Below are 27,918 nucleotides of genomic sequence, written 5' to 3'. Positions count from 1 at the left end.
TCTATCCACACAGTAAAATAAAGCCCATGAAAAATATTTTGTGGAATACATTCAGGTGACAAATGAACGTGATGAATCTGCTCATGAACATTGTGAATGCAAATGTAGAGGCTAAATTTGTCAAACAAATTACCCATTTGATACAGGATTATTTGTTAAGGGCTAAATTATGATTCTTTTGCCAAGACTCTTATCAAGAAACTGAACCTCTAATCCCAGTGAAGTCTGCCATATATGGAGAGCATGATGCCTCTCAATACCAGTACAAAAATTACAGTCTCTGCTTAGGAGTTCACTCACGTATTAGTGCAGAGGTCTGCCTTTTTGATACAAAGCCCTTCATTCAGCCCATTAGACAATTTCCAATTTGATTCCAAGCCTGGTAGGTCTCTTAACACTGAATTTCCTCTGCATTTGTAATACATTTGTGCGCAACTAGGAAGCTGTGCATCCTTCTGCAGCAACAGGAGGATTAATAGTAAGAAAGCGGCTCTTACCCATATGCTTTCCAGAGGGAGGACAATGTTTTTGTCAACCAGGATAAAAGCAGAAAACGTACTAAATGTCATAACCTGAAGATAGAGGAGAGAAAAAGTTTTGCAGGAAGAAGCAATTTTTCTCTCTCTCTCTCCACTTTTCTTAACACCAACTGATATGGTTCAAAAAGACAAAAATGACTAAGTTTTGGGCTCTGCATCCTTCCATTTAACTCTGAAAGGACACTGAGTCTAAAAGCTTGCATCTTCTCTCTATCAATTGGTCTAATGAATTACAAATCTCTCCACTCTCCAACACTTTAGCCTTACTTTAGTGAAGTTATTTTGTTACTCTGTTTAAATCAGTAAGAATATAATAAAACTTAGAATATTGAAGCTTCATAGTACGCAACATTTGTGACATTATTTTTGCCTAAACAGCATTTTTGGAAAAACAATTCTCTTCTATAATCCACTGATAATAGGTGGTAGATTTAGAAATACTTTAAGCATTACAATTTAAGATAAACCTTTCATAACATACAACAGTCACCATGAAAAATAAGTATTTGACAGAGGTTCCTACAAGGTTATCTATCCGAGATATTAAGCAGTTAGGTATACAAAGCATAAAGGAGAAAAATATGGTGTCTCTGCCTCCAGCTGGCAACTGTTTACAAAATGCACTTAATTTTACTCAGACAAACAGCATTCTAGAAGTATCACCATTAAGTAGATGTTGATAAAACTAGCTTTTCAAAGAATAATTTTCTATTTTTGATAGGTCTTATAAATATATATTCAGCAATAGAAATAATGCCTAGAATCTAGATTCCACGCAGAATTCTATTAGAAGAAACAATGAATTCCCCAAGAAAACAACAACAAAGATGATACAAATATCAACTCTTTTCCTGGAAAGCTTATTCCTAATACTAGTGGCAATGAATTCAACAACGTGGGCAAGAAATATGCACCTGAGCCAGAATTGCAAGGATATTTTATTAGCCCAAAAGATATCTAGCAAGGCATTCTTTTCGAGTAACTGTAGAGATGATTTCACAGCATAGCTGCAGGGAGAATATTTGGGCTATTTTATTCCAGTAGGAGACAGGATACAATTGTTTAAAAGAAAAAAAAAATCACTGCTTCTCTCATCCAATACGTGAGCAATGCTCGTAAATACAGATGGCTATTCTACAGAAACAGACTCTCTGTCCCTTGCTTTTTTTACCATCAGAACATACAAGAAGTTCCCAGAAAAACCCAGAGTTCAGCAGATAATTCTGTGTGGGTCACGACGCAGAGTGGTGCTTTCCTGGGCCGCTGTAAGGATGGATTTTGAGCTAGAGGCCGAGCTGGCACGGCGTTTCCCGCTGAGCACAGTGGCTTTGGCTGAGGTTCAGGGAAGACCAGGGGCTACTGAGGTGAAATCAGAAATGCTGAGGCTGTGACAACTGCTCTGCTACTGAATGACTACCACACTCCTACGTTATGAAATTACTTAGAAGCCAGCCTCTTCCCCTATATATTTAAAATTTGCGAATTACAAGGCTCTTGGCAGTTGTCTTAATATCAGTACTATTATAGAACTAATTTCTTTGCCATTCCACTTGTAAAATAGGTTTAATAATATGTTCAACTAATGGAACTATTTCCCTATATCTATATTCCACTTACTCTAATGCACTGAGGTGTAACTCTAGCCTCATTTCATTATCACTTGACTAGCTCAAGCACTTGGATGTCTTTTTGGATTTATTAATCCAAACCAGGATTTAAAGTAATTAGTTAGTTTAAACCAGGTTTAAAGTAATAACTATTTATGTATATAACTCCATGAATATATCCTTCTTTCTAAGCATTTTTGTCCACATTTTTTAAAGTAGACATATTTCATAATGCTTCTGAGCATGAGGTGCATATTTAAAATGTCTCAGCATTTATTCTCTAAGCTTAAAGAAATATCCCAGTGTTATTCTCTCTTATGAATGTTCAGCAAGCATCCTATCAATTTGAATTCATAGTAAACCTTTTCTTAAAGACTTTAATTTAACTACATTAATAGATTCATAAAAAAAAAAAAAACAACTCCTTCCAAGATCTTAGTATCAGAAGCAGAGACAGTTGCTAATTCCTTCACAGAGAACCACAATGACCAAGTCCTTTGCACAAGAAACCAGCCTGTTAGAGATACAAAATATCCTCACCATAGCAGAGTCTACAGAGAAGTAGCCAGAGCCTCTTGCCTAAGAGTTAAATGTGGACAACAACACAGAAGAGAAGGGGAACAAACAAACAGCAGGCATGAGATCATCCAGTGATCCCCACCCAGGTCTCATGTGAGGGCAGCCCTGGGAAAGATGAGGTCTTTATTCACCTGCAGCCATTCAACTCCACACTGCAGGAGCTCATGTTCAAGTCATCAGGCCACAGCAACTCAGTGTGGGACCAACCATGGTCCCTTCTGTCAAAGTGATGGTATTCTGCAAAAAAGCCAATTCAAAAGCCCCAAATTACTGAAGTATTAGTCAAGTAATAGGGTACTCTTCCAGGAGAGAGAGAGACCTGGATTCTGATTCCTTCTCCAGGAACATCAACAGAGAGCCATTTGGGGAGTTTACTTCTTTCTTTCCTATCTTCCCCTCTCTTCTTACAGGCTAAGGACCTAAGCAACTCATCTAAGGCCATGCCAATGTCTGTGGTGATACAAGACTTTAAAATCAGGTCTCCCAAATCACTGGCCACTGACTTAACCACAAGGATTCCTCCACTGACTTGCAGATACAATTTTAGATGACAGGCTGGTTCACTGTGAAGCTCCAGCTTAGCAGCCAGTGGGTGTTCAGGTCCTTCTGAAAATGAGAATCATCAAGGTATATAAAAATTGATATTCACAATCATCAGATGCGAGAAAATGACAGCAGGCACACTATGAAAATTGACCGAAGAACTTTTAGAAATCTGTATCTGAGGATCCTGAGAACTAAAAAAAAAATCACACACACTGCCTGGAAGGCTTCCTGCGTAACCACTGGGTCAGCCTTTGCATGGTCACATGCCTGCAAACTGTTGAATGTTGCTGTGTTTCAGAGGGCACAAACTATCACCAGCTCTCTATGGTCATGCAACAAATTGCTGGCTTTATTTCATGTAAAAAAAATCTGTAAAGCTTCCCATGCATAAGAATAACCACACAATAACTACACAGCATAGCATATTTCAACTAAAAGCCTTTATACACTGTGATACTCAACCACACAGGTACTCTGTAGGCAGCACTTCAACAACATCAGCCTTGGCAAACTGAAAAGAGATAACCTTCCCTTCTTCCTCTCCTTTCTCCTTTGGCCTTGCCATGGTTCAGTTGCAAAGCAACTTTTAATCTTTCACAATTCAAACCTGAGTGGGTTTTACACTTAAAATAACAATGCCAAGCTTTCACCTGTGATTTCAAAGCCCTTACTGATGAAGAGAAGAATTAAAACTCTAATTTGTTGACAAATCTACACAGCAGCTTACTCGCTGTTAACCTGAAGGGCAGGGGCAGAGTCAGCAACAGAAGGTCGAGTACCGCCACTTTGTCCCATGTGCTGGGTTGCACTGCCAACAAGTGATGCAATGAATGGATGAGACACTAATGCAGCCTTTGAAAAGCACATTCAGTGTGCTCCAGACCAAAATATTAGGGCTGGGCACAGTCTGTGCTAGCTGAATTATTCAACATGTCTTTAACATTTCAGTTGCCAAGCAGTGCAAAGTGGAGGGTAGAAAGTTGTCTACCGAAAGCTTTCTTCTAGTGAGATGAGGCACTGCAACTGCCATAGTGACCACCAAGGTGAAGGAAAAAGTAGTGTAGTCACTGTGACAACATGGTCCCCTAGAATGAACAAAGACTCACAGCACACAGGAAAGGTCTGCTTTCTACTTATTCCAAGGCTCTTTCTGGCAGAGACATGGACAGTGTGGGAAGCACTCAGGCAACTGGGATTTTAGAAATGGGCTATAAAAGAAAACACTAAAATCCGTATCCTATCGGACAGAGTACAACCAATGTCACAAAAAAAAAAAACATGAAACAGGAGAAGGTGAGGGTTCATTTAAAAAAAAAAGATTTATAATGATAAACATGATAAAAACATAGATATCACAGAATCACAGAATAATATAGGCAGGGAGGGAAGGGGCGGCAAACTAATTTACTATGCACCAGATTTTCTTACATTGCAAGAAGTAACCTCCCGTGCGAAACACAAGATGAATGGGTAACATTTCTCCAGCACTCCGGTGAGAGCCATCTTTCCTCTGATTCATGCTTGCACAGGGACAGCTCAAGTTTAAAGTTCTCATTCAGACACAGTTGGGTTCTAACCCCTGTGGTCTCTTTTCAGACCCAAAGAAACCCTCCCGGCATCATTAATGAAGAAGAAAAGCATGGACTGAGTGCATGGAAAAGCACTATATGCTAGCAGCGACGCACACATCAGTGCAAATCATTTTCTCCTTTCACCCAGCGCCACACACCAGCAGAGACAGAGCAAACTAGCTGTGTTCAGCCTGCAAAAGAAGGCCTTCATTTTGCAGAGAGGAATATCATAAGTAGCTTTATTGGTTTACAGATTTTAAACACAGGTATTTTTCCAGGATCAGCTGATCTTTAGAGAAAGCTGACATTTTAATTTTTGAGTTACACAAGGAAAGAAAAAAGAATGCCAACTGATAACTTTCTGACACACCATTTATTAAAGACAGATGGCACTTGATTATTATACCTACCTTGAGGGAAAAACTCGCTCATTTTCTTCTTGAAAATTTTGTAGTCCACCTCCAAAAAGACGCAGAAGATGACACGATCCACCTGTAAGAAAGAAAATTATTCACAATAAAATGACCGCAACAACAGACATTGTCAATAATTTTTAGTAACAGCAAGGAAAATTTAAACTCCACACTGTTTCATGACCTGAGCAAGTGGAAAATATCACAAGTCATTTTTACTGTGTATTTGTGTTGTAATTTACAAAATGGTGTTTGTGATCACAGCTCACAATCATATGCTTTGTTAACCGCCTCCTGTTTATGCAAATCATTCTTGAGCACGGTATAAGCATCTCTTGCACCTGGATGCAAGGTTTGATGAAAGAATCACATGAGGGGCTTCTAATAAGCATACAAAAGAATAAATGAGTAAGCAAAGAGATCTTTTTCCAAACCTTGTCCGAGAAACCTTTTTGCAAAAGCATTTAGTATTTCATAATGGCTTTAAAAGATTTCATGCGGTTTTAATTTACATGAAACCACTTAGTCTTGCCATAATATAACGAGCAATGCAGCAAAAACAAAAGCTGATTGGATGACAGGTAGCACATGGGGTAAATAAAACATTTAATATGCCATCTACTCAGTGAGGCTGAGCATATCAATGAATCCACAATCCTAATGTACATGCCACCCACCAAAGATTTCAAATAAATTGCTTGGGATGTAACCGTATGTGAAAGGCTTTTCTAAAAGAACCAAACAAACAAACAAACAAAGCAAAAAACCCAGAATTTCAAAGATGCCTTTAGGATTGAGAAAACAGTCACTAAGATTTTTCTCCAGCCTTGCTGATGCTTTATGTGTGTGCACAGCCCAGCACAAACCGCTTCTGTGGCCAGAGACGAGACCTTCCCGCGGCTGCACTTGCAACCTGGAAATCAGACTCTTCTTCAAAGTGCAGGAGAGCTTGACCAGGAAGGCATAAAGTCCAGGCAACGGCCAGATCAGCACCTTGCCTGGCATCACGCTCAGGTCTCTGTGGGTGACAGACTGGTGCGTTGCATCAGAGACTTTGCACTTACTGCAAAGAGCTGCAGGCTCCCCGTGAGCAAGCAGAGCTGCAGGAGGAATGCTTGCAAAGTAAAAATAACTTCCTTTCCCTTATCTTCACTAGAAATCATCACCCTTTTGGTAGAGCTGCTCTTCAAAGAGAAGTACCCGTCTTGGCCTCAAAACTACCATCAGGCTGCAGAGCTCAAGCCAGCCTTCCAGCCTCCTTTTGGAGCAGCCCAAAGGGAAGGGTGAGGGGAAGGAGAGTGTGTCAAGAAACCAGCTGTGCTGGGAAATGCAACCCCAGAAAGCGGTTAAGTACAGGGCCAAAAAAGCATACTCTGTTGTGCCCCCACATATTTATAACATACAGCACCAGGCTGGCAAGAATTTAGAAAGCCACATTTTAGCTAGGGGAGGGTTTCCACCCAGATGCTTGTAGGACAGAGGCTTTAGACTGTGAATGCTTAAATTATATTTAATAGAGTGTCACCTTCCAGCTCCACCTCCTAAGAAGAGCAGATATTCAAGCCCTACGGTGGTAGGCAGAGATCTAGGACAGACAGAACAGCAAGGGCATGAACTTACGAACCAGAGTAGGAATTACATGAACGTGCAGAGACCTTCTGAGTTGCCTCTCCCTCTACGTGACTCCTACATTTCCTGCTGTAAACATTACGGGCATTTTCCACATTTTATGCATTTCAGCTTTTCAAGATGTTCTCTTTATTTTTATTTATTCTGTGCAGTTGACAATGATGAAACTTGTGCACTCCTGAGAATTCTTCCCTCTCCTAATATAATTCCTTCATTTAAAGATAGGGTATCTCTCTAGAAATGGCAGACTATTTCAAACTTTTCTAGCACACTGAATGCATACATCCTATGTAAAAACCTGTTTGATTTCTTCTTGGTATGTGAAAAAGTGCTCTATTTTTAAGTATGCATAAGATATTGTGATGACAGCTTGAATCCTTTGTTTATCTGATTGAATGGCATGTGTTGGCAGATAGTAAATCTGAAATTAAACCATATTCTATCATCCTGCCAGTCACCGACAATTTTATCTGACATCCACAGCTAGAATAACTTGAAATTAGGTATGGAAAGTAACCCTTGTCCTCAATGTTCTGATTCCAACTACAATAAGGAAAGGTTTAATCCAAGCGAATCCAGAATTCGCTTGCTGGTTGCCTAACAAAAGCTCAGCAGGCCTTTGGGGAACTGTGCTTATAAAAGCTCCTTATCAAAGGGGAAATCTCTCCCCTCGTGCTTGGAAACCGAACGTGATCAGACATTTCACGGTGCCTGCTTGCTGAGGGATGGGGAGCCGCCCCCAGGGGCTCTTCCAGTGCCTTTGGTGGGTGCTGGGCTCTTCCACAGCTGAACAAGGAGCACTCAACTGCAGAGCGGGGTTAAAGGAGCCACAAGGGGAAGGTATTAAAGCTCATCCTTGATTGACAGCTCTTTTCTGGAGGCCAGGACTGGAATCAACCCTCCCCTGTCAGCCCCTGATTAAATTCGGCACGCTTCATGGCTATGAATAGGTAGATCAAAGAACCACTGAAATTAGGAGCGCTGCAATCCAGGAAGAAGGGCCTTTCACTGCATGAGCTGTTTGCTCTGGAGGCAGCTTCACAGCCAAGGCTGTGAGGACATTGATTTTTTTCTTATTTCCTCAGTACTATTCGCAAGGCTTCAATTAATTTTGTGGGGGGTGCCTTGCCTGTGATGTGCTTAGTGGCACCTGATGGGTATCAGTAACGTGCTGGGGCTTCGCATGGCCTGGAGGGCTCTGGCTATTCTGCAGTGCAAGGGAGCCTATGCCAGGCATTAACCCCAGCATTTCTGAAGGACGCTACAAAAACTTAAGAGCAGAAAACCCCTCCACTGGGTACCGCTGCAATGCTGGTCTTGGCACAAGAAGCCTACGGTCTGCAGCTACAGCTAGATATGTTTAGGAATAGAAAATGACCTGTTTTTTTCCCTCAGATCTTCCATTGTGGCTGTTGGCAGGTCGCCTGATTCCTCTGTGTGTGGAATGGGGATAGGATGTAGATGGGGATAGGAAGACCTGGTGCTGTATTTGTGCATCACTACAAGGAGGTATTGCCGTGCCTAACGGACAGGACACACTAAATGCAGTTATAAATATAGCTTATATTTATAACAGCGGCTCCAAGCTATACGTCTCAAACATATTTTAAATAGAAAACTGATCAGAAGACATACTAGAAAATTTTATGTAACAAGTGTTTCCATGTCATTGCCACCTTGTGCTCTGGAGAAAATAAAATAAAATAAAATAAAATAAAATAAAATAAAATAAAATAAAATAAAATTAAAATAAAACAAAACAAAACAAACCATAATGAAAATAAAAGCAATTGCATTTCAGCACTTTCACATATTTCATGCATCTCTTCAGTACCAGGAGACTGGTGCTGGAGGTACGATGAAGGCAGTAGCTCTTATTTATCTTGGAGGCAGTGACTGTCTCTTATCATACGTGGCAACAAGTTTCATCATTATCTAAATCTTGCCAAAAAAACACACAATAGGAAAACAATTGTGGCTTGTAAAAATGTTTTCCAATCCCATATCAGATTAATAGTAACAAATATCAAAGAAAATCAGGAAGCATTCTGTTCTTTCTGCTTGTAGCAAATCTTTTACCTAATCCCATCAGAATCTATTGTCATCAGGCAGTAGTTAATGCCAAAGGCCTGCTGTGCCTTTTTTAGTTTATCAAATATGCTTAATTCAAAGCTCAGTAAGGCCAACAAGAGGCTTTTCATTGACTTCAGCATGCTTGCATCAGCACCTATGCTTGGCAATGTCTAGAAATAAAACTTGCCTCCTCAAGAATTAAGTTCTGATATTCAAATTTTAGTATCCGAAATCTTCAGATACTTTCTCAAACATCCTTAGTAGCCACGGTTCTTCACTATCTGTACCCCTCAAGTCTCTGAAGCTTCCCTTCTGTCCAGCTGGAACTGCTTGAGCAAGAGCATGCTGGTGCTGATCAATGGACACAAAGTCTTGGAAATCAGCTTGGCATCAGACATCACCCCCACCTCTTCCTCCAGCTCCCTGAGGGCTCTACCTTTGGTGAGCACCATCCACGTCTGTCCCGTTGGCCAGCTGCTGCGGCCCAAGCAGAAAGAAAGGTCAAAGAGGACGGACTAGTTCCCACATCCCACTTGGAAACAAACCCTGAGCAAGACTGTAAGCTCTGCAGAGGAGAAAGCTTCAGACCATATAAAAGAACTGCTCATTTTGTAGAAGTTCTGTAAATTAAAATTTAATTTCCTGATATTACTAATTTCACAGAAACCATTAAAACATTCAGCCTAGTTGACAGCTCCTTTCGGGATGACATCATGGTCTATAATTGCAGAAAAGAGCTTCAGTCAAGTATTTATGGTAAACACAAAGTACAGGCGCCATTTCCATCCTCATCATAAGATTTAAGCAGGGCAGAGGTATCAGAATGGCGATATGCTGAATTTGACAATCAATGAGCTGTGTGATTGTTTTCATAAAGCAATTCACCTAGCCCTAAGATCTTTATACCTGGCCCTACTTCAAATCCAATGCAAGCCAGAGCCAAAACATGCTCATGTTCATCTGAATTTGCAGCCACCCAAATGAGCTGGATGTAGAGCTTCATGCTCTACACCTCCTTCCAGGGGAGGGAAAAAGCTGCACTCTTCCACTGCAAAGCTCTTTGACTTTAAGGGGTTTAAGTTTCAACATTCTTCAAATCCAAAGCAAAAATTTGATTAAAAATCCACATTGCGGCAAACTTCCTGTAAGTCATGGTATTATCAGAGCATTATGATTTCACATCAAGAACAACTACTCATTGAAGATACTCATTCAGCTACTCTTATTTGAACCATCATATTAGACAATCATTAAAAGAAAAAATAATACAAAATATGTGAATTCTGAAATGATTTATGCTTATTGCTGGAGTGGAATGTTTTCCATGGTGGTCTTACTGAAGTTAAAAAACAGAAACAGAAATGTTTTTATTAGTGCTTTAATAACCTACTTCATGAGTTTTACTTTGCTCGGAGTGAAAAATAATTAAATGTCCAAAGGCAATTTTTAAAAATCACCTGAAATTTATTAGGAGCTTCAAATATTAATATACACAACATCTCAGAGGAATGTTACGTAGGCTTTGGAACAACCCCTGCCTCTTAAAACAAAACCCAAGAGAAATGGGAAACGTTGTCAGAAGACCTCTCCTCTACTGCTCCTGCCTTCTACAGTTCTGTTCCAGTCATATGTGGCAGAACAGAAAAACTTATTCCCATTACCAGAGTTATTCTAGATACACCGTTACAAGCATCATAATGGCATAAGCCCATCTCTGTCAGAGAAGTAATTCCACCCCTGGCTCTTAAACACAGGTAAGCAGTATATTCTGCTATATTTCTGATAGACTCGTACTCAGCACGGAAATGCAATGTGCCTAAGGTAATGAGGAACATAAGTAACAGAATTAGACTAGAACCTCCAGGGATTTTCTTCTGGTCTCTCTCCTGCCAAAGTGCTCTTAAAAAAAAAAAAATCCCATCAGTTGTCCCAAGCAAAGGTCACAGGCTTCGCCACACACCACCTTCTTCCTCGGGTCATACCTTCAATGACCACATTTATCGCATGAATCACTACTGACAACACTTTTTCCCTCATACCTTGGTTATTTTTCAAAAAAAAATCTTACTCTCCTTTAGCAAATGCCATTAACACCTTTTCAGTACAGTGAATCAGGCAAGGACAGACTGAGCTTTCTCCTGTTTGAAGTTGGCCATTCTTTGAGCTGAGCTGTTACTTTCTTTGTGTGCAGAAAGCCAGCCAAGTAGAGTGCGACTGTGCTAAAGAAGCACTCTGGATTTAAAATAGAAAGTTATGACAATAGTTTCTGAGGAATTTACAGATTACCAGCAACAAAACTGTACTTGTCCTAGTTACTTATCTACTTCATGATTGCATGACAAACAAAAGAGGGTCAAAAATAAACCTGTGCACCACATGCCTTGGTCATCACCCTTCCCCTCCCCAAAAATCAAATAAGGGGAAAAATAGAGATTTCTTTCAAAATGAGTTCTACCACTCCATAATGTCCAGGCACAGAATAATCTGCAGGACTGAAATTGCTACCGTGCTGGTATTGCATAAGACATTATAGTCTTGCACTGTTAGTATAAACACAGATAGATTACAAACTGTCCAGTAGATAATAGTCCTGCATGTTGGCTTTGTGGTCAAACAGTTAAAAGCTTTCCAGTTTACAAAAAGTGAAAACAACATGTAAAATCAGCTCAGGACTTAAGGACTCAGTATATTTCTTCTGATGGTCACTAAAACATTTCAGGAAAGAGGCAAGAGAGTAGTTTAAAAATGCATGTGTTTTTACCAAGATATTCATCTGCAGAATTCAGCTCTATGCCACACAAAGATGATGACATAAAGCCCATTAATCTTGTCTCGCTTAATACCTACTGTCCTTTGAAGATACATGTTTGGAATATCTGAAGGCGACCTTCATTTTTCACAGCTACCAGTCATTGGGCAGCTGACACAGCCAAGATAATCTTGTATTCAGCAAAACTGGTGGAATGAATGGATTCTGATGAATGTAATTTGCGATTTCAGTGACAAATGGCAAATGTGAAGAAAGGGTACGCATGCAAATATAACTGTGTTAAATAAGGGCTTATGAAGGATAGTACTCTGAAAATACCCGGTAGACAGTTTCACAACCACCATGCAATTTCTGAGGAGATAAATCATCATCTTATGTTATCATTATCCTCTCATTGTGGATCTCCAGTGAGTGAGATGGTATTCTGGTATACAATCAAGCAAGCAAGTAATCCAACGGGCTAACTTTTTCCACCATGTTTTATCCTGCATAGTTAATTCTTCAGTATCTTTTCAGTATGATTTGGATTTACATATTCCAAAGTTGACAGTATTTATGTAAATCTAATCCTGTTCAGACATTCAAGCTGTGGTAGGCTCTAACTCCCAGAAGGTGCCATGTCACCAAAAACTCATTACAGGACCCCACAAGATTAAGCTTTTACTTCAAGAATTCTGCTCTTCTTGACATTTCTACTGGTGTCGCGTGTGACCCAGCAATATGGTTGCAACTGGCCAGCAGGAGAGTCAACACTACTTGGTCAGAGCCAACAACACAGGAAAAAGAAACATTTGAAAACAGACAGAAGCACCATCTCCTCCTGCTCTCAGATCCCAAAATCTCAAACAGGCTCACATTTGCTTTTAAAAGCTTCTAATTTGCACCATGCAAACCAGGTGGGGAGCATTTATCTAACCTATACCAACAGCCCTACTGCTGCAATCTTCCACAGCCTATTTCAGACTCTTCTCCCCAGCACCTCTGTACACTCTCTATCCTTCATTTGAGGAAGAACATATATAGAGAATATATATAGAACATGGGTATAAAAAAATAATAACTATTCCCTATTACCTCAGTTAAAACTCCCGTTGCAGAAACAAGATAAAGGGGTAATATACCTACTGCCCAGGTCATAAATGAAGGTTATACACACACAGCTTTCAACACTCTCACTCAAATGGTTTGTTGTAGAGAAAAAAAAAAAAAGTCCCAAAAACTTACGTCACATAGCACAACATGAAACAGCAGTGAAACCAACGCTTGTAATGACACCTGGACTGAATTTCCTTCCTGTAAATAATACCTTATCGTTCTCCTTGAAGAAAATGTTTTACAATTAAGTTATCTGACATTTACAGATCAAATAAAACTAATTAACACAAGCTATTAAAGACTACTTTTAAAGGATGAAAGCTGATTTTTCCTCAAATACTGTATGTCTCTCATTCTAATGCACTACAGCTCGTAGGATACTCATTCTTGTGTGTGTTCCAGAGGGGAGAACAACTCAGGATCATTTGCTTAACATGTGTCAGGTAGATGCCAGGCAAAGTAAATATAATGTTTTAAAATGTCTGTTTATCCTCTTCCCGCACAGAAGTTTCTTCTGCTTTCTGTACAAAGTGACTTCTTATAGTCACGACTGCACCCTACTCTTGCCTGAGACACTTAAGGTAGGCAAGACAAAATAATGTGTGTTTGTGTTAAATAAGGACTGACGAGTTACTCTGACAAGTTTTAGCAATGGTGGACTCCCAGTGTTCTGGTAGAAATGACATGAGGAATGACATGTGTGACGTGAAGACAAGTTCTGCAGTCTTTCTGGCTACCCAGAAGGCAGCACCAAGAGAGGCATTGACCAGCAACACACAAAAATTTTATGCATGATATTATTCCTGAAAAAGGGAAAATAGGGGAATAGGTCAAGTCAGGGAAGGGCTACACTTCAGCATCTTGTTTTGAGGTATTTGCACCTGTGAACACCTGGGACTGGTAGGGAAGATCTGCGCTTGTGACTGGATGTGCTTGTGGCTCTGGCATATGAGCTCAGCCTGTGATCCAGCCACAATGTCCCCATGTGAAAGTTTATTAAGCCAGCTTGATACAATTGATGAATGTCTTCCACAGGGGATATTGCAAGTTCAATATACTTCATTTGAAAAAAAAAAAAAAACCTGCCAGGATATAAATGTCAACTATACGCCAGCATTTTTCATGAGGATCAGGCAAGGAAAAAAAAGAGATCCATCGCTAAAGGATCAGTTTTAAATTAATTTTAATAGTTGGTAATGGAATGACAGCTTTCTGAAAATAGCCAGCAGATGGTCCAGCATTTTACCAAGCCTTGCTGTCTAACCTCAGTTTCACAGAATTCATCTTCTAGCTTTGTTTCTACAGCTGGAATGCCAACGATGGCTGTTAGGGCTTTCTGAGTTTTACCTGTGTTTTTATTTCTGCTGCAAACCAGAGCATACAAGTCACAGAGACGAATAAACACAGACCTGTATTTTATTAGAAAGGACAAGAAAATACCTTATTTATGGTACGCTGCTATCTACAGATAACCTTCCCTTCCATCTATCTGCTCATCGCAAGACAAAAGACATGTAAATTACTAAGATGCTGCTCAAATACATTAGCACAAATAGCATTAGCACAATTTATATGAGCTACTCAAATGCACTGATGCATGCAAACTTTCCAAAACCATTTCTTGTCAAAATGTCCATGTTAAATGCACAAAAATATAACATATTTTATGCCATTAATTAGCTAATGTTTGCTCAGCACTTTGAAAATGTAAAAGCACTTTGAACACTCAGAGCTAAGCAGTATTATTTTTATTCATGTTGACTCCTTATATGAATCATACATAATGATCACCTTTTATAGAAAGTATTTTTGGCACACAGCCGAAACCTAACCTAGGATTTGGCACTTCTATCAACTAAAGCATCTCTAAATGGCACTGTTTCGGTTTCAGCTGGAAATTTTCTTTAACGCGCTCATTACTGGTTTCTTCACAATATGTATTACATACACGCCTAATAGCTGCCTTCATAGCTTGGTAATTAACTCTGTATAGCAAGAAAGGTCTAATGTGAAAATTGTGTCTTCTTCATTTGTCCAAAACATAACAGTACAGTGGGTTCCTAGTGTTAGCTTGAACTTAACCACTTCTCTTGCATATTTGTGAGATGCAATGGGCTTGATGGCTATAGCACCCGAGCGTGATTCCCCTCTGCATCCTGTGGCTCTTCCTCCTCCACAAATTACTCTGTGACCTGCTAATGAAAAGCATGTTGTAAGGACTAGAGAGTATTGTCCTTAACTGTTCCCATGTGGTGATTTCCCCCCTTTTGATCATCCTGTCTGGGTTTTCTTCCTCATCCTTCATGCCAGAAGCAATGGCTACAACTGTGTGTTTTCCTAACTGAGTGCACAAGCCCCAAGGCAGCTGTCTCCAGGCCACAAGTGGCACCTCTGAGGGTCTTCAAGAGCTACGTGTGGCGATGCCTACGTCGCAGAGGACTCCATCATCCCACTCAGCAGGAAGAATTACATCCTGAAATAAACAGGAACCCACAATACTCCATCATCCTCCTAGCACTGGAGCTACTTCAGGAGAAGGATGATAAGCTGCAGGTGAAGGTCCTGTGCTTCACAGCCAAGCCGGTGGGGATCCACACTACTGCTGATGCAGCCCCCCAGGCAGAAGGCAATTTATGCATGCCTTGAATTTGCTTAAACACACTCCTGTTTGCAGTTTAAATTAGTCTGTGTGGGATTAACCTAGACAAGAATATTTTTCCACAAATCTGATGTGCAGACTTAGACAGTTTTAAAGAACTTCCTCTATAATATACTACACACCTTTTTCATTAACTGTCCCTAATAGCTGGCAAGTGTATTTATTCAGCATCATTTTTTTTAGCCTTCAACTAATGGAGAAAGAAAAACAAGAATGTGAAATATCCGATAGGGTTAACATTGAACTGGAAGACAAATCGCTTGAAGGAGAGAATCTAATTTAGAGATGTCTAAAATAAAGAAATAAAATAAAATAGAATAGAATAAAAGGAAAAAAAAAGAAAGAAAGAAAGGAAAGACAGGCTATTTGAATGGGCTGCCTCAGAGCCGATGAGATGTTTTATGATGGTTGCAATGTAAGTTTATACATCACTGTGGGACCGCTCCCCTGCTCAGGCTTGCCAAGTGCTCCCTGATCTCAAAGTCAGGGCAATTGCTGCCCCTTTTCCCTGCTCCACCACCGCTTGCTGGGGCTCACCTTGTGCCCACTCCAAGCTCCACGTCCCCGCACCAGCTAACTCGGTGACAAATCTCACTTCTCAGGGTAAAATGTGCCAAGGAACAACTTAAATGCGTCAAAATCCCTGAAAACCCAAATCGATTTTCTCCCATATTTTCTGTTATTAAAATATCTGCCCTGAGCCTGTGATTTTTATGCTAGGCTTCAAAGTAGAATGGCTATGTGCAGCTAAATTACAACACATGTAATGAAAAGTCTTATACCACATTGCATGTGACACTCCTACAAATCTAAACTTTCAAGGGACGTCACACAAACCACCTCTTAATCCACAGCAAGATGGTGCTTTCTTGGATGAGAAGGTTTCAGTATTTTCCCATTGCATGTAATGTACTTACTACTTTCCCGTAGCAGGTAACGCTTTGACTATTAATAAAAGAGCCTTTTTGGAGGGATGGATGAGGTCTGCAGAGCTGACAGCCCCCCGTGGCTGCACATATTTACATCCTTACACATTAAAAACATCCCTACATCAACAACTAATTGTGAGCTTCTCACCAGCTGGCACATTTCAGAGTTTGTGAGAAATCAAGTCATGTTTTCACCTCTGCTCTTCACCTGCAAGGGCTAAAAACATGATTTTGCTGCAAAACACTGCGAGCGAACATTGCCTGATTGCAAAGCTCATGGTGGAGGTGGTGAGCACCAAACACCGATTTCCTTCCGTAAACTTTGCTTTACAGTAAACAAGACAGGCTTTAAAACCTGCTGCTAACCATGTTCAGTCAACAGAAAGTAGCTGTTAAAAAAATATTTTCAATCAGAGCAGCTGAAATGTGCTCTGTATTGGAATGAGGCAAGCATACAAATCACTACTTGGGGGAGTTTTCATGCTTTTAGCCGGTTCTAACATTTAGAACCAGCTACTACCCTTTTTCACGTTGTTCTTATTTAAAATGTTCAATCTGCCTTAATTCAGAGCAATTCTGAATGCAAAATGTTCTTTTATTTTTTATATTGGGATTTTATGTGCTATTCTGCTCCCCTGCGGAGCCAGGCTACAGCAGCTCATCAAAAGGACGAAAGGCGGTCTGGATTTTATCTTACTATTACAGTGATATAGCTGCGGTGCGCAATCTGATCTCATCAAGAAACAATTGCAGGAAAGATATCTAAGTGGATGTCACAGCTCTGCTGAAAGATAACAAAGTGAAATGAACCAAAAAGACAATCTTTCCAACACAAACCACACAGTTAAGTTGTAGCGATTTGCAAGCAGACTCTGTGTGGGAGTGGGGGGAATGCAGTCAGAAATGCCTGATTAACACTTTTAAATGATTTCTGACATATTGGGTGAGTGCGTAATTAAGATATTTGCAGTGTTAAAACCTGGAGCTGTTGTGCAGTGCTACACTTGGGGAGACAACTGGCAGCAAGGGAAGGGGTGAGCGGCACTTCCTTCCACTGCAGCCTCAAGTACCCTCTCCCAAGATAAACACTTTCAACTGCTTTTAAGCCTTCTTTCCACTAGAAAGAGACTTCTAATTTGGGAAAACCCATGCGAAAATATAGCTGCACACCTGCTCTAGGTTTGTCTGCAAACAGGGATGGGCAGAGGCTTCGTGGCCTGCATGGAGCTGGAGCTTGCCTGCCTTGTCTTGCCCTGAGGGAGATGGGCCCTGTGGGCTGCATTCCTCCTCTGCAATGCCCAGGATCCCCCGGCACCCACAAACCCTCCCTTTAATTTCCTGGCAGAGCGAAAACATCTTGTTGCATGTGTTTTACCATCTTTTTTTTTTCTCTCTCTCCCTTTTAATGTCTGCATGAGTGCCTGAAAATTAACTCCTTAAGCAGTTTAGCAAATAGGTCTCGTCTTTTCCAAAGCCCAAAATAGCCTTGGCTTTCCATCTGTGGGGTCCTTCCCACTTCCTTGCTCTACTAAAGTGCAGAGGGATGGGGTGATGGCATTGGATTTCCACCCCCCACCCCAGGGTGGGCTGGGAGGCTGCTTTGGTCACTGCTCTCTGGTGAGAAGGGGGTTGGGAGGAGGGGGTTATATTTTTAAAGGAACACTCTGCAAAAGCCCAAGAGGTGTTAGTTTAGAGGGTGGGAATGCAGCTTCCCCCCTCCTGCTTTGCATTTGCAGCAGGGGCACACTCTGTGGCACACTGTACCCAGAGCATGGCTGGATCTCCTATGGAGGAAGAGTTGTGGTCTCTGCTTGACTTTTGCTGCTGAGCTCCTGTCTGCTTGGAATTCCCATGGTTTTGTTCAAAACTACCAAGGTTTACCATGATATGACACTCCTTTCCTTAGAGTCTATCTCGGGATGGCCATCACAGGCCTGTATGGAAAGGGCAGCTTCACAAGTGATTCTGGCTAAAGCAATTACCAACTGGCATCACCTAAAGGCATTACAGGGCCAGAGTGCAAATGGTTTAAATAAGTAAGAGGGAATTCAGGAGGGGGAAAATACAGCTAGTGAATACTGGGAGATGACTGCATGCTTACCCCTACAAATGCCAACCGTATGAGAGCATGGGAAGAATTTTTAATAAAGTAGACATAAGCAGATTAATAGCCTGGAAAGCAATAGGGGCTTCTCTTCTACATGGCCACGGGATTTGCAGTTGCCCACTTGGGAAAATCGGGACACTGTAAGGGTTAAAAAGGGTGCAGGCACAGTGGGGTTGCCCAGCAGGACGCAGCGCTGCTGTGAGTGTCCTGAGCTGTAACTCACTGCACGACAAGAGCTGCGTCGGGGCCGATGAAAATCCCTCGCTGCAGAAAAACACTCCATCACTTTAAAGTTCTGAATGTGCTAACAGCTCATTTATTACAGGCATTCCCGTGGTGTTTTAGGCCAGACGATGGGTTCTGAGGAATATAAAACTTTCCAAGATGCTCAGGCATGATGAGAAAAGAGGGTGCATACAAGGGCAGACAGACTTTAGGATCGAGCTCTTGTCGTTGGGCATTGTTGTCTTCTATGAAAGTTTATACTTTTGCCATAAACCCACGCTAAAATTTCTTAGCCTTCAAACTACTGATAGTGTCTGACCAAAACTGGAGGCACAAAAAGGAACGGGGGAAGGGAGTTTGCATTTTCCAAAGCTTTTTCGTTTAATGAAGAAAATAAGATCCTTTCCACAACAAATCTAAAATGAGCTGAATTGTCCTTATCGTCTTCTCCCAAAAAATCTGTAGCAGACATTTTCAGCCATCTCCAATAACAATCACACATTCCAGATGTCTCTCTCTGACAGGCTGTTAGCCTGCCAAAGCCTGGAAATGGAAGAGGTCCAAGAAAGAATTAGGTGTCCTCTAAATCTAAAAACATTACCTCATTACCTGCGAGTAAATATTAGGCACGGTCTACGTTTAGAAAACAAGGCTGAGTACAAGGAGCACCTAGTTAACAAGCTAATGGGCTACATAATTTAGTATTATTTTCAGACACGGCGCTCTCCTATGCTAGATTTCCTTCTCCCAGTTGTGTCTCTTTGCAGAGAAGTGTTTGTAAAATAATCTTAATAACTTTGCAGTATTCACTTCAATATATACACTTCGATTTCACTGAAATACCATTGTTAGAAGCAAACCACTCAATGTATTGTCAAGTGACACCCTCACAAGTATGATTTTAATGGGCTTTAAGGGGAGAGAAGTGAAACTGTGTGTCAAGCAGGTTGCTGAAGAGCTGTGCATCTATTTGAGGTACAGCACCGTATAGGTGCACCCAATGCATACGGTAGCGAAAATGCACACTCCTGTGGTTAGCATGCAGGCAAAAATATGTCGGCATTATTTTTTCCTTATTCTGCTTAGCCTATTTTTAAAGTGTCGGCTTAAAATACACTTGAGATATTTCTGGCTCCCTGAGTGAACACACATACTGCACAGCACCAGCCCCGAGTGGCAACGTCCTGCTCGCACGTGTGCACAGGCTACGGTGGTGGAGAGGCCACACAAGAGGGTTAAACCTCTGGGCCACGACATAAGCTGCAACAAATGATAAATTAAGAGACCAATATGTTCTTTACGGTGGTGCCAAGGCTGTGGAATAACTTGAGAAGTTGTTTGGATGCCAGCAGCTGCTCAGCCTACAGACAGTCGGCTTTTGCAGTTATGGATGAATATCCATCTTCTGCCTTGTCTTCACCTCATTCCTTTACTTTTGGTGGGTATCCGGCCTGCCCCCCCCCGCCTTTAGTCATCATATTATTGTCTCTGGGAAATGGATCTTATATCACCCCTTTGAGGTTTTTTTTTTTTAACACTGTTCAAAGTATTTTGGATATAAACGTCTGTCACATATGATATGAATTCATCTGTAGTTATAAGGTATTCAATAGATACTAGAAATAACCCAATCTCTCTCTTTTTTTTTTTTATTTGTATATATACCCCAGCAGTGGTGTTAATAATTAGGCTGAGAGGCCTAAAGCATTTCAATATTTATTTGCGAAGAGCCTGAAAACTTCCCTTCTGAAGTCTGTGCTTTAAATTAAATTAAGTCACATTCCTTATTTATGGACAAGAATCCAGTTAAAACTCACTGCCAGGCCAGAGGAAGAGGGAAAAAATAACTTTAGACATTGTTCTGGAGTGCAGAAACGATCCATCGGGCAGCATGATATCAAATTTATTCCCTGGCTAAGTCCAGCAAATTCTGTCAGCATTTGTCAGCACAGAAATATCTGTCTGAAAAAAGAATATATATATTCAGAATATATATGTATAATATACATCCAAAAAGCAAGGGGAAGCCTTCCTGCATCAGTTAAAGAATATTTAAAGATTTGTTACTTATGCTCTCTCTAATTGTCTGCACTGAGCCTGTGGCTGGGACCAATTACAGTATCTCCTGAAAAAAAACCAAAACATATATGTGTATTTTACCAGAAATACGCTATAATGAATTTCAGTGGGAGAAGAAAAAGTGGCAGCAATGTGTGTTTATCAAAACTAGCCCCTACAAGGAGGGTGTGAGAAGAAACTCTTCGTTAGTGCCATGCTAACAAGATTCCTGACCCAGTACCCTAGTAGGACAAATAACGTAGGAAAAAAAAAAAAAAAAAAGAAAGAAAAGAAGAAAAACACATTCTTTGGTCTAAAGTTGCCTTTTGCAACGTTCAGCAAATTCTAACTAATTCAGACTAATTCTAACCTGCCAATTCAGACAGCACAATTATTCTTGTAGAGCAAAGAGCAATTGTGAAACTAAACACCACTTTAAAGAAACTGTGTGCACATGAGACAGGTGCTTCTACTGTTTTTTTTTTCTCTTCTTTTTTTCCTACTTTCTTTTTTTCTTTCATTTCTTTTTATTTCTACTTAAAAGAGAAGCAGGCCCTCCCTCTTTCCTGTCTTTTCAGATAGTTGCAGCTCTCCATCAGGAGGGAACTGAAGGAGGAGGCCCTATAGTAGATACTCCAGTATGGCCCATAGTGGCCCAGAGCAGAGTAAATAAAATAAGGACCTCAGTGAGCACAGCCAAGAGCTGCTCTTTATATGGGCAGGGTAGTCCCAACCCCCTATGTGGCTGGGGGGCATAAGTGTGAAAACGCCAGACAACTCTGAAGTGGGAAATTACAATCAGAAAAGTCTCCTTTATCTCACATGGTATAGAAAAAGAAAATAAAGAAATTCAAGAATAAAGAAGGAATCGTTTTAGCTTTCCTGTACAGAGGGGCAAAAAAGCAGCTTCAGATATCCGATGTCATTATTTTTGCAGTCTTACAACTTACTGCTCAAACAAACTGCTCTCAGTTCTAACATTTGTTTCTGGTTTCAGACTAGTAGAAATCTAATTTCCTTCTCCCCAAGAGCAAATGTCAGCGCAAGCGGGATCTGAAATTTGTTGCTTGGCACCTGCAGCAAAGAGCTAAATTAGAGAGTAAAATTTCAAAGAGGTACTTGGGGGGAACGCGCTGAAATTTGGCTAACAGACAAATGGGCTGGTGTAGGCACCTCCTGTGGGCCTGTTAAACCTGGAATAATAATAGTAATTATTATTTTCAGCAGCAGCAGCAGCTATATGTGCACCCACCAGCAGTGCCTCCATCCAGGTACCCTTGCGTCCCTGTGGACAATTTTCCCGTGAGTTTTGTGGGAAGAAGAATGCACACGGCAGGATATCCAAGCTGCAGCAATGTAAGCAGGGAAACGGGAATAAAAACTGAATTGCCTGTCTTTTTGCCCCGCGCGATCAACACAGAGGTACAGGAATGTATATGGCATTTCAACTTAATAGGGCATAAATGATGCAAATGAACATTGCTCCCTCAGTGCTGGTGGACAAAGCAAAGCTGAAAGGATCAGACACATCTTAAACTGATCTAAACTGGCACCACTCCATTCAAGTCCCAGGGACAGAGGAGTTCATCCATCTCTCCTCACAGCGGAAATGGGCATATTTGGAGATGTTGACAGTTCTGGGGAGCCACAGAGTGTCTCCAGCCTCACCATCGCAGTGCTACCTGGAGGATAGACGTTATTTTAAGCCCTCTCCCAAACCAATAATTAATGCAGAGGGCAGATGATGCACACGGGGCAGCACAAACATATTAAAAGTTCTGATTTAAGTCAGGAAGAAGACTGCCTGCAGCCTGCCACCCACGGGGACCATTCCACTATTTTTAAATCAATTAGTTCAACTTCCCTCAAAAGTCACATCTCTCTCTCCTCCTTAGTGGTAACAAACACAGTTTACTGCACTTATTATTCCTTTAGCAGCTCATTAGAGCTGGAATACATCAGTGCCAAAGGATCCCGGGGTCATACATCACCAATTCCATTTAATACAAAACAAAAGCCAGCTAAAAGCTCCGGAATGATTGTGATTACAATAAATAGGACAACTTAGATAAGAGAAACAAAATCCCAGCAACATCTGTTTTCATTGATCTCTACTTCAGAATTAAAGCAAAGAGGGAACCAGGCATTTGTGGCCGCCACTGAAAACATGAGATGATCCTATTTAAATTCCCAACATTGGAAATTTTTACACAAAGGCACCTAGCAAATATATGAGGTGGCTCTCAGGCACTACGTCAAGAAGCCCTAAAAAATTTGAGCTTTCTACACGAAAAACTAACCATTATATATAATCACAATATAATAAAAGGAATTATTGGAGAAATACTCTCGCCAATTCTTGTAAGGAAAAGGCCTTTAGATGCCTTGAGCTGAAACTAATTGAGTTGAAAAGGAAAATATTCTGAAAAGTTGAAGAATTTATCAGAGAATGACAGGCTTTTTATATATTTTTGAACCATCTTCTGATTTCTATCCCACGGGCCTAACATTTTGTGCTATGCTTAAAAAAAAAAAAAAGGGCAGAAATAGAATCATTACCTCTTTAATCTTATGGCAATCTTCCATAAAAAAAACCAGTTTTCACATTTAGGAAAATCGCAATTTCATTAACAAAAAAAAAAAGAAAGGAGATGATAGAAAAAAAAGAGAGGAGATAGAAAAAAGAAGAGAGGAGAAAAAAGAAAAAAGAAAAAGAAAAGAGAAAAAAGAAAAAAGAAAAAAGGAAAAGGAAAAAAGAAAAAAAGAAAAAAGAAAAAAGAAAAAAAAGAAAAAATGAGTATGCACTACTGTGGAAGAAAGAAAAAAAAGAAAAAAAAACGCATATTTAAAACCAGCAAAACCAAATAAATGCAAGTTTTTGAAGCCTCAGGGCAACAAAAATCACATGGGAAATGGATGCAGGGAAAAGGCCCCTGCACTGTTGTGGAGCCAGGGGACACATCACACGCAGCGGCCATCGGAGCCACCTCAATGCACAGCAACCCACGAATTTCTCCTGGGTGGACGCTGAGCTACAGCATAAACCACCCAAACTGGAGCACCACTGAAATGCCAGTAAATCTTTCTCTATAGCCAAATTAGAGGTCTTGGCAGCAACTTCTAATTTTACCTGAACCAATGCAGGTCAAAAAGACCAATTTATGAAGGCATTAATGCTCTGCACTAATGTAAAGCAGGCAGTTTTTAAAAAATAGTCAATTTTTCTTCTTGAGGAGAATATCACCTTTCTATTTTAATTTAATATCAAACAATTTCACCAAATCCCAACCCTGACACTGCATAGGAAATAAGGTAATTAAACAAGCTGGGTTTTTTTGTTGTTTTTTTTTTTAGAGGTATACAAATACCTTCACAGAAAAAAACATTTGCTTTTAAAATGCAGATTTGGTACCTAATAACACATGTCTAGGCTGTATTTATGAGAAGGACTATTTAAGGAGTGTTTAACTGCTCTCTAGCATTCAGAAGAAACCTAAAAGAGTTGGATGAAGGCCCAGGAAGATGTATGCACATGCACACATGCACATTTGTACAGCTGAGCAGTGCTCTGCACCGTATGCAATCACATCACCCCTCTATACGACGTGCAGCAGCTTTGCCATATCTCAAATAGTCCCTTTAATACCATAGAAAGGCATTGGCTGTCCTCAAAAGGAGGCAAATTCGAAGTCTACTTTTCAGGACAAGCAAGTCTTGCAAGGCCAGTTGCTAAATATTATCAATTTTCTATGAGCTCTTAAATCACACTGTTTCTCAATAAAACTCCCAAGCACCCACTGCGGATAGATGAGGCAGTTGTTAACTATACTAATTTGGGACATTTCTGAGGCCTTTCTGCTACACACGACCCTTACCGCAGTAGACTCCCATTCAACCTTTGCTTTCAGGTGTAAAATTAATGGAAGAAAGGAAGAAAGGAAGAAAGGAAGGAAAGCATTTAATAGCATTCTCATTAATAGATGGCCATTGACCACGGTCTCATATTCAAAGCACACTAACTTCATTTCAGCTCTGAAACATAAGAATTGCTATATTAGATTAGACCAAGTGTCCTGTATCCCTGTCAATGCCAGATGCTTCAAAGCAAGTTAGATTAAATTTTGCTGCTAGCAAAATTAATTCAAGTACTACTCAACTCAACTGGAGCCAAGATAGTGGTGAGCCCTAGACCAGATTTTGACCCTTATCGTACAATTTATAGCATGAGAAAATAAGAAAGGTTCCTTCTGACCACAACAGATGATGCCCTGAAGCAAAATGACTGATAAAAGATTGGCATGCAGTGGCAATTTCATTTCAGCTAGTGTATCCAATTTGATGTTTTGATTTTTGAGGCTAACATTGCAGGTTAACATTTGCAGAAGTGCCTGAGCAGCCTTAGCCTTGTTGGGTCCGTGCACTTGCAGTGGGGCTTATGCACTGTATTGCTCAGTGACATGGGCAAACTTTGCCAATACTCTCAAAGCTAGAAAAAAACAACAAGCAGGTTTCTGCCCTGGGAGTGAAGCCACACAAGCCCTTCCTCGTGCAAACTCTCACCCATGCAGTTCGTGCCGCTCTTGCAGGTCCAGATGAGCAAGGAGCCTCTGTACCTTATCCAGTTCCTCTCCCAGCATTGAGAGCTTTTAACAGGCACGTCGAAAGGAAGAATATTTCATGTTTAGCGCAAGGAAAAGAAATGCACCAGAAATGCAGATCAATTAATTTTAAACAGTATTTTTAATTACAAACACTTCACTCTCCATTTGGTACTCTGAGCATCTTATCAGGATGATCCATTGCTCGCACCATTAATTAAATTCTGCTGACACATTGTAACTTTCCAAATCTTTTTTTCCGCTCATTGTGTGGTCATATATATCATCACATCTCTTTGAATCTTAATTTCCTTGGATTTACGGGCTGTTTGTTTTCTTGAGCCTGAGCACATTCTGTTCTGTGAGTTTCTTTTCTCATCCTAGGATGTTAAAAAGACATTCTCAGGACAACACGGGTCTGTTTGTCACTAATGTAATCTGGGATTGGAAAGTAGATTTCCAGTTTGATGGACGAGGTAAAGCTCCCTTTTTCAGGTGGGAATGTAGTGCTAAGACTATGCAGATGCACTCCTTTTTTTCTGTGTTAGGGCAACATGAATATGGATATCCAGCTGTAGTGGGTAGGTGTAATCGGGGAGGGAAGTGAAAAAACACAATGACAAGAAGGTCAATATGTGTTGGTTTAACAACAAATCATAATGCTGGTGCAACCAAGAAAAAGGGCTGGAAGAAAAAAAAAAAACAGCATTAGAGGAAACATATTTCAGTGTAAGAATCAGTATTTTGTTCCTGGAAATGTCATAATAGTGAGTGCAGAGAGTAGGCACCAGAGACAGGCTGCAGAAGATAAGCTGTTTGGAAGTGCATTAAAACAACAAATTAATACACAGTAAGTATTGAAGTGATGTATTAAATGATGCATCAATTAAATATATAATTTATGGGCATCTAAGCATTTTTATAGGCTGGGTGCATAGGGGAAAGCCAGTCATGTTCACACATGCACACCAACACGCCATAACAAAACTAAAAACAGGTACTCTGAGTGTATAAAAAATGACATGCTTTTTTTGGCCTATGAGACTGATACTGCAGCAATGTCAGCCATCACATTTCATATTCCATTGTTTTTCATGATGTATATGATTCCTAATAGTAAAGAAAATTTAAAAAGAGCACACCAAAAGCAGGATTTATTTTAAAATGCTGAAAGAAGCACCGGTATAACTAGCCCATATGAGTCTCCTGCTCTAATTCATGCACTACTAAACATAAACTCTTATCTGCTAAGTGCTGCCAAAGCCTGAACTGTTGATAGCAATTCACAATAAATCAATGCATTGATCCTTCCCCTGTTGAACCAATCTATACTCCCATACAACTTCAATTAGCCCAGTGAACAAACTGACACCTGGCAAACAGACCCATAAATTACTCCTTGATGTTATCACATCCTAGGGCCAAGTACCCAGGGGCTGCTTATTTTACTAGCTGCTCTCCCTTCTACAGCAAGCTCTGAAAGACTAAAGGAACAAAATGGGCTATTAACACCTTTGTTTCTCATCTGAGGAAGATTCCTGTAGCTGTTGGAAAGTCCCAAGTCCATCCTTCTTTAGGAAGAAAGAGCGCAATAAGGAGGTGTCACCTGAAAGGAGTGCCTGAAGGGAGGTGATGAATGTTACAACACCATAAAATACAGAAAATGATGAGGTATTTTATCAGCACTCCTTCCTGGTAGTAATACACATTGAAATGCAAAAGTGAAAAAAACAAAACACACAAAAAACAGAAAGCTGAACAGAGAGCATCTGAAACACCATTAGGGTCCTCCCTTCTGCCAACTGACTCTTTCTTGAGAAAAAGCAGTCCTCAAGGCTCCATCTCCTCATCTGCAAACTACAATAAAAAAGCTTGCATTGAGGTTTTAGCCAATCACTTAATGTGCCAAGTATATAAAGCTGTTTAATAGTGTGAAGTAATAAAATACACATATGGTTGCACAAAAAAATCAATAAGTTGGATACGGAAGAAAAGCCAAATATTGAATCAAGAAGATGAGGGCTGAAAGCCCAAGACCATAAAACAATGAGAATGCACTGTTGGTATTCCTGATGTTCTCAGAGGGTCTAAAGTCTCAGGTCAACATCTGAGGCCTCCACTCTCAATATTGAATGAGGCCAAATAAGTCAGGAAGGTGGGACTCAGATTTACAGTGTGATTACAGTATGACTCACATTACAATTTCATCTATCTGACTATTCTGAAAGCATCTACCAAAATCATTCATTCATCATCATTTAAACAACATTTGAATGAACACTGTTTAAAAAGATTCCATTCTGTATATTTTTTTGAAAACATTTAAGTATTAGAAATCCTTGACCCAAATTAAGGATTTGGTCAGAAACTACAAAACCCTAGTAATGCTATGTCCAGTGCTGAGGTGCCCTGCATAGATTTTGCAGTTTTCTCCCTCCCAAACATCCCTCCCAAAATCTATGCTTTGAGGACAGAGTAGTGTCAGATTATATGTCTCTAGCAACGTTCGCAAAACCTATA

At 40.4% G+C, this 27,918-nt stretch overlaps 1 protein-coding gene across 1 annotated transcript in view; it reads right to left on the bottom strand.

Annotated features, from left to right (window-relative positions):
• Positions 1 to 27,918, bottom strand: part of MACROD2 (mono-ADP ribosylhydrolase 2) — a 751,315-nt gene that overhangs the window by 81,351 nt on the left and 642,046 nt on the right. The window contains exon 9 of the mRNA XM_088520560.1: positions 5,253 to 5,334. Coding sequence (XP_088376686.1) covers positions 5,253 to 5,334 — 82 coding nt within the window. The remainder of the gene's footprint in view (positions 1 to 5,252; positions 5,335 to 27,918) is intronic.

This window comes from Tinamus guttatus, unplaced genomic scaffold (assembly GCF_059628265.1).
Source record: "Tinamus guttatus ecotype Peru unplaced genomic scaffold, ASM5962826v1 Tinamus_guttatus_pri_ptg000090l, whole genome shotgun sequence".
Lineage (NCBI taxonomy): Eukaryota > Metazoa > Chordata > Aves > Tinamiformes > Tinamidae > Tinamus > Tinamus guttatus.
This window is presented reverse-complemented; position numbering and strand designations above follow the sequence as displayed.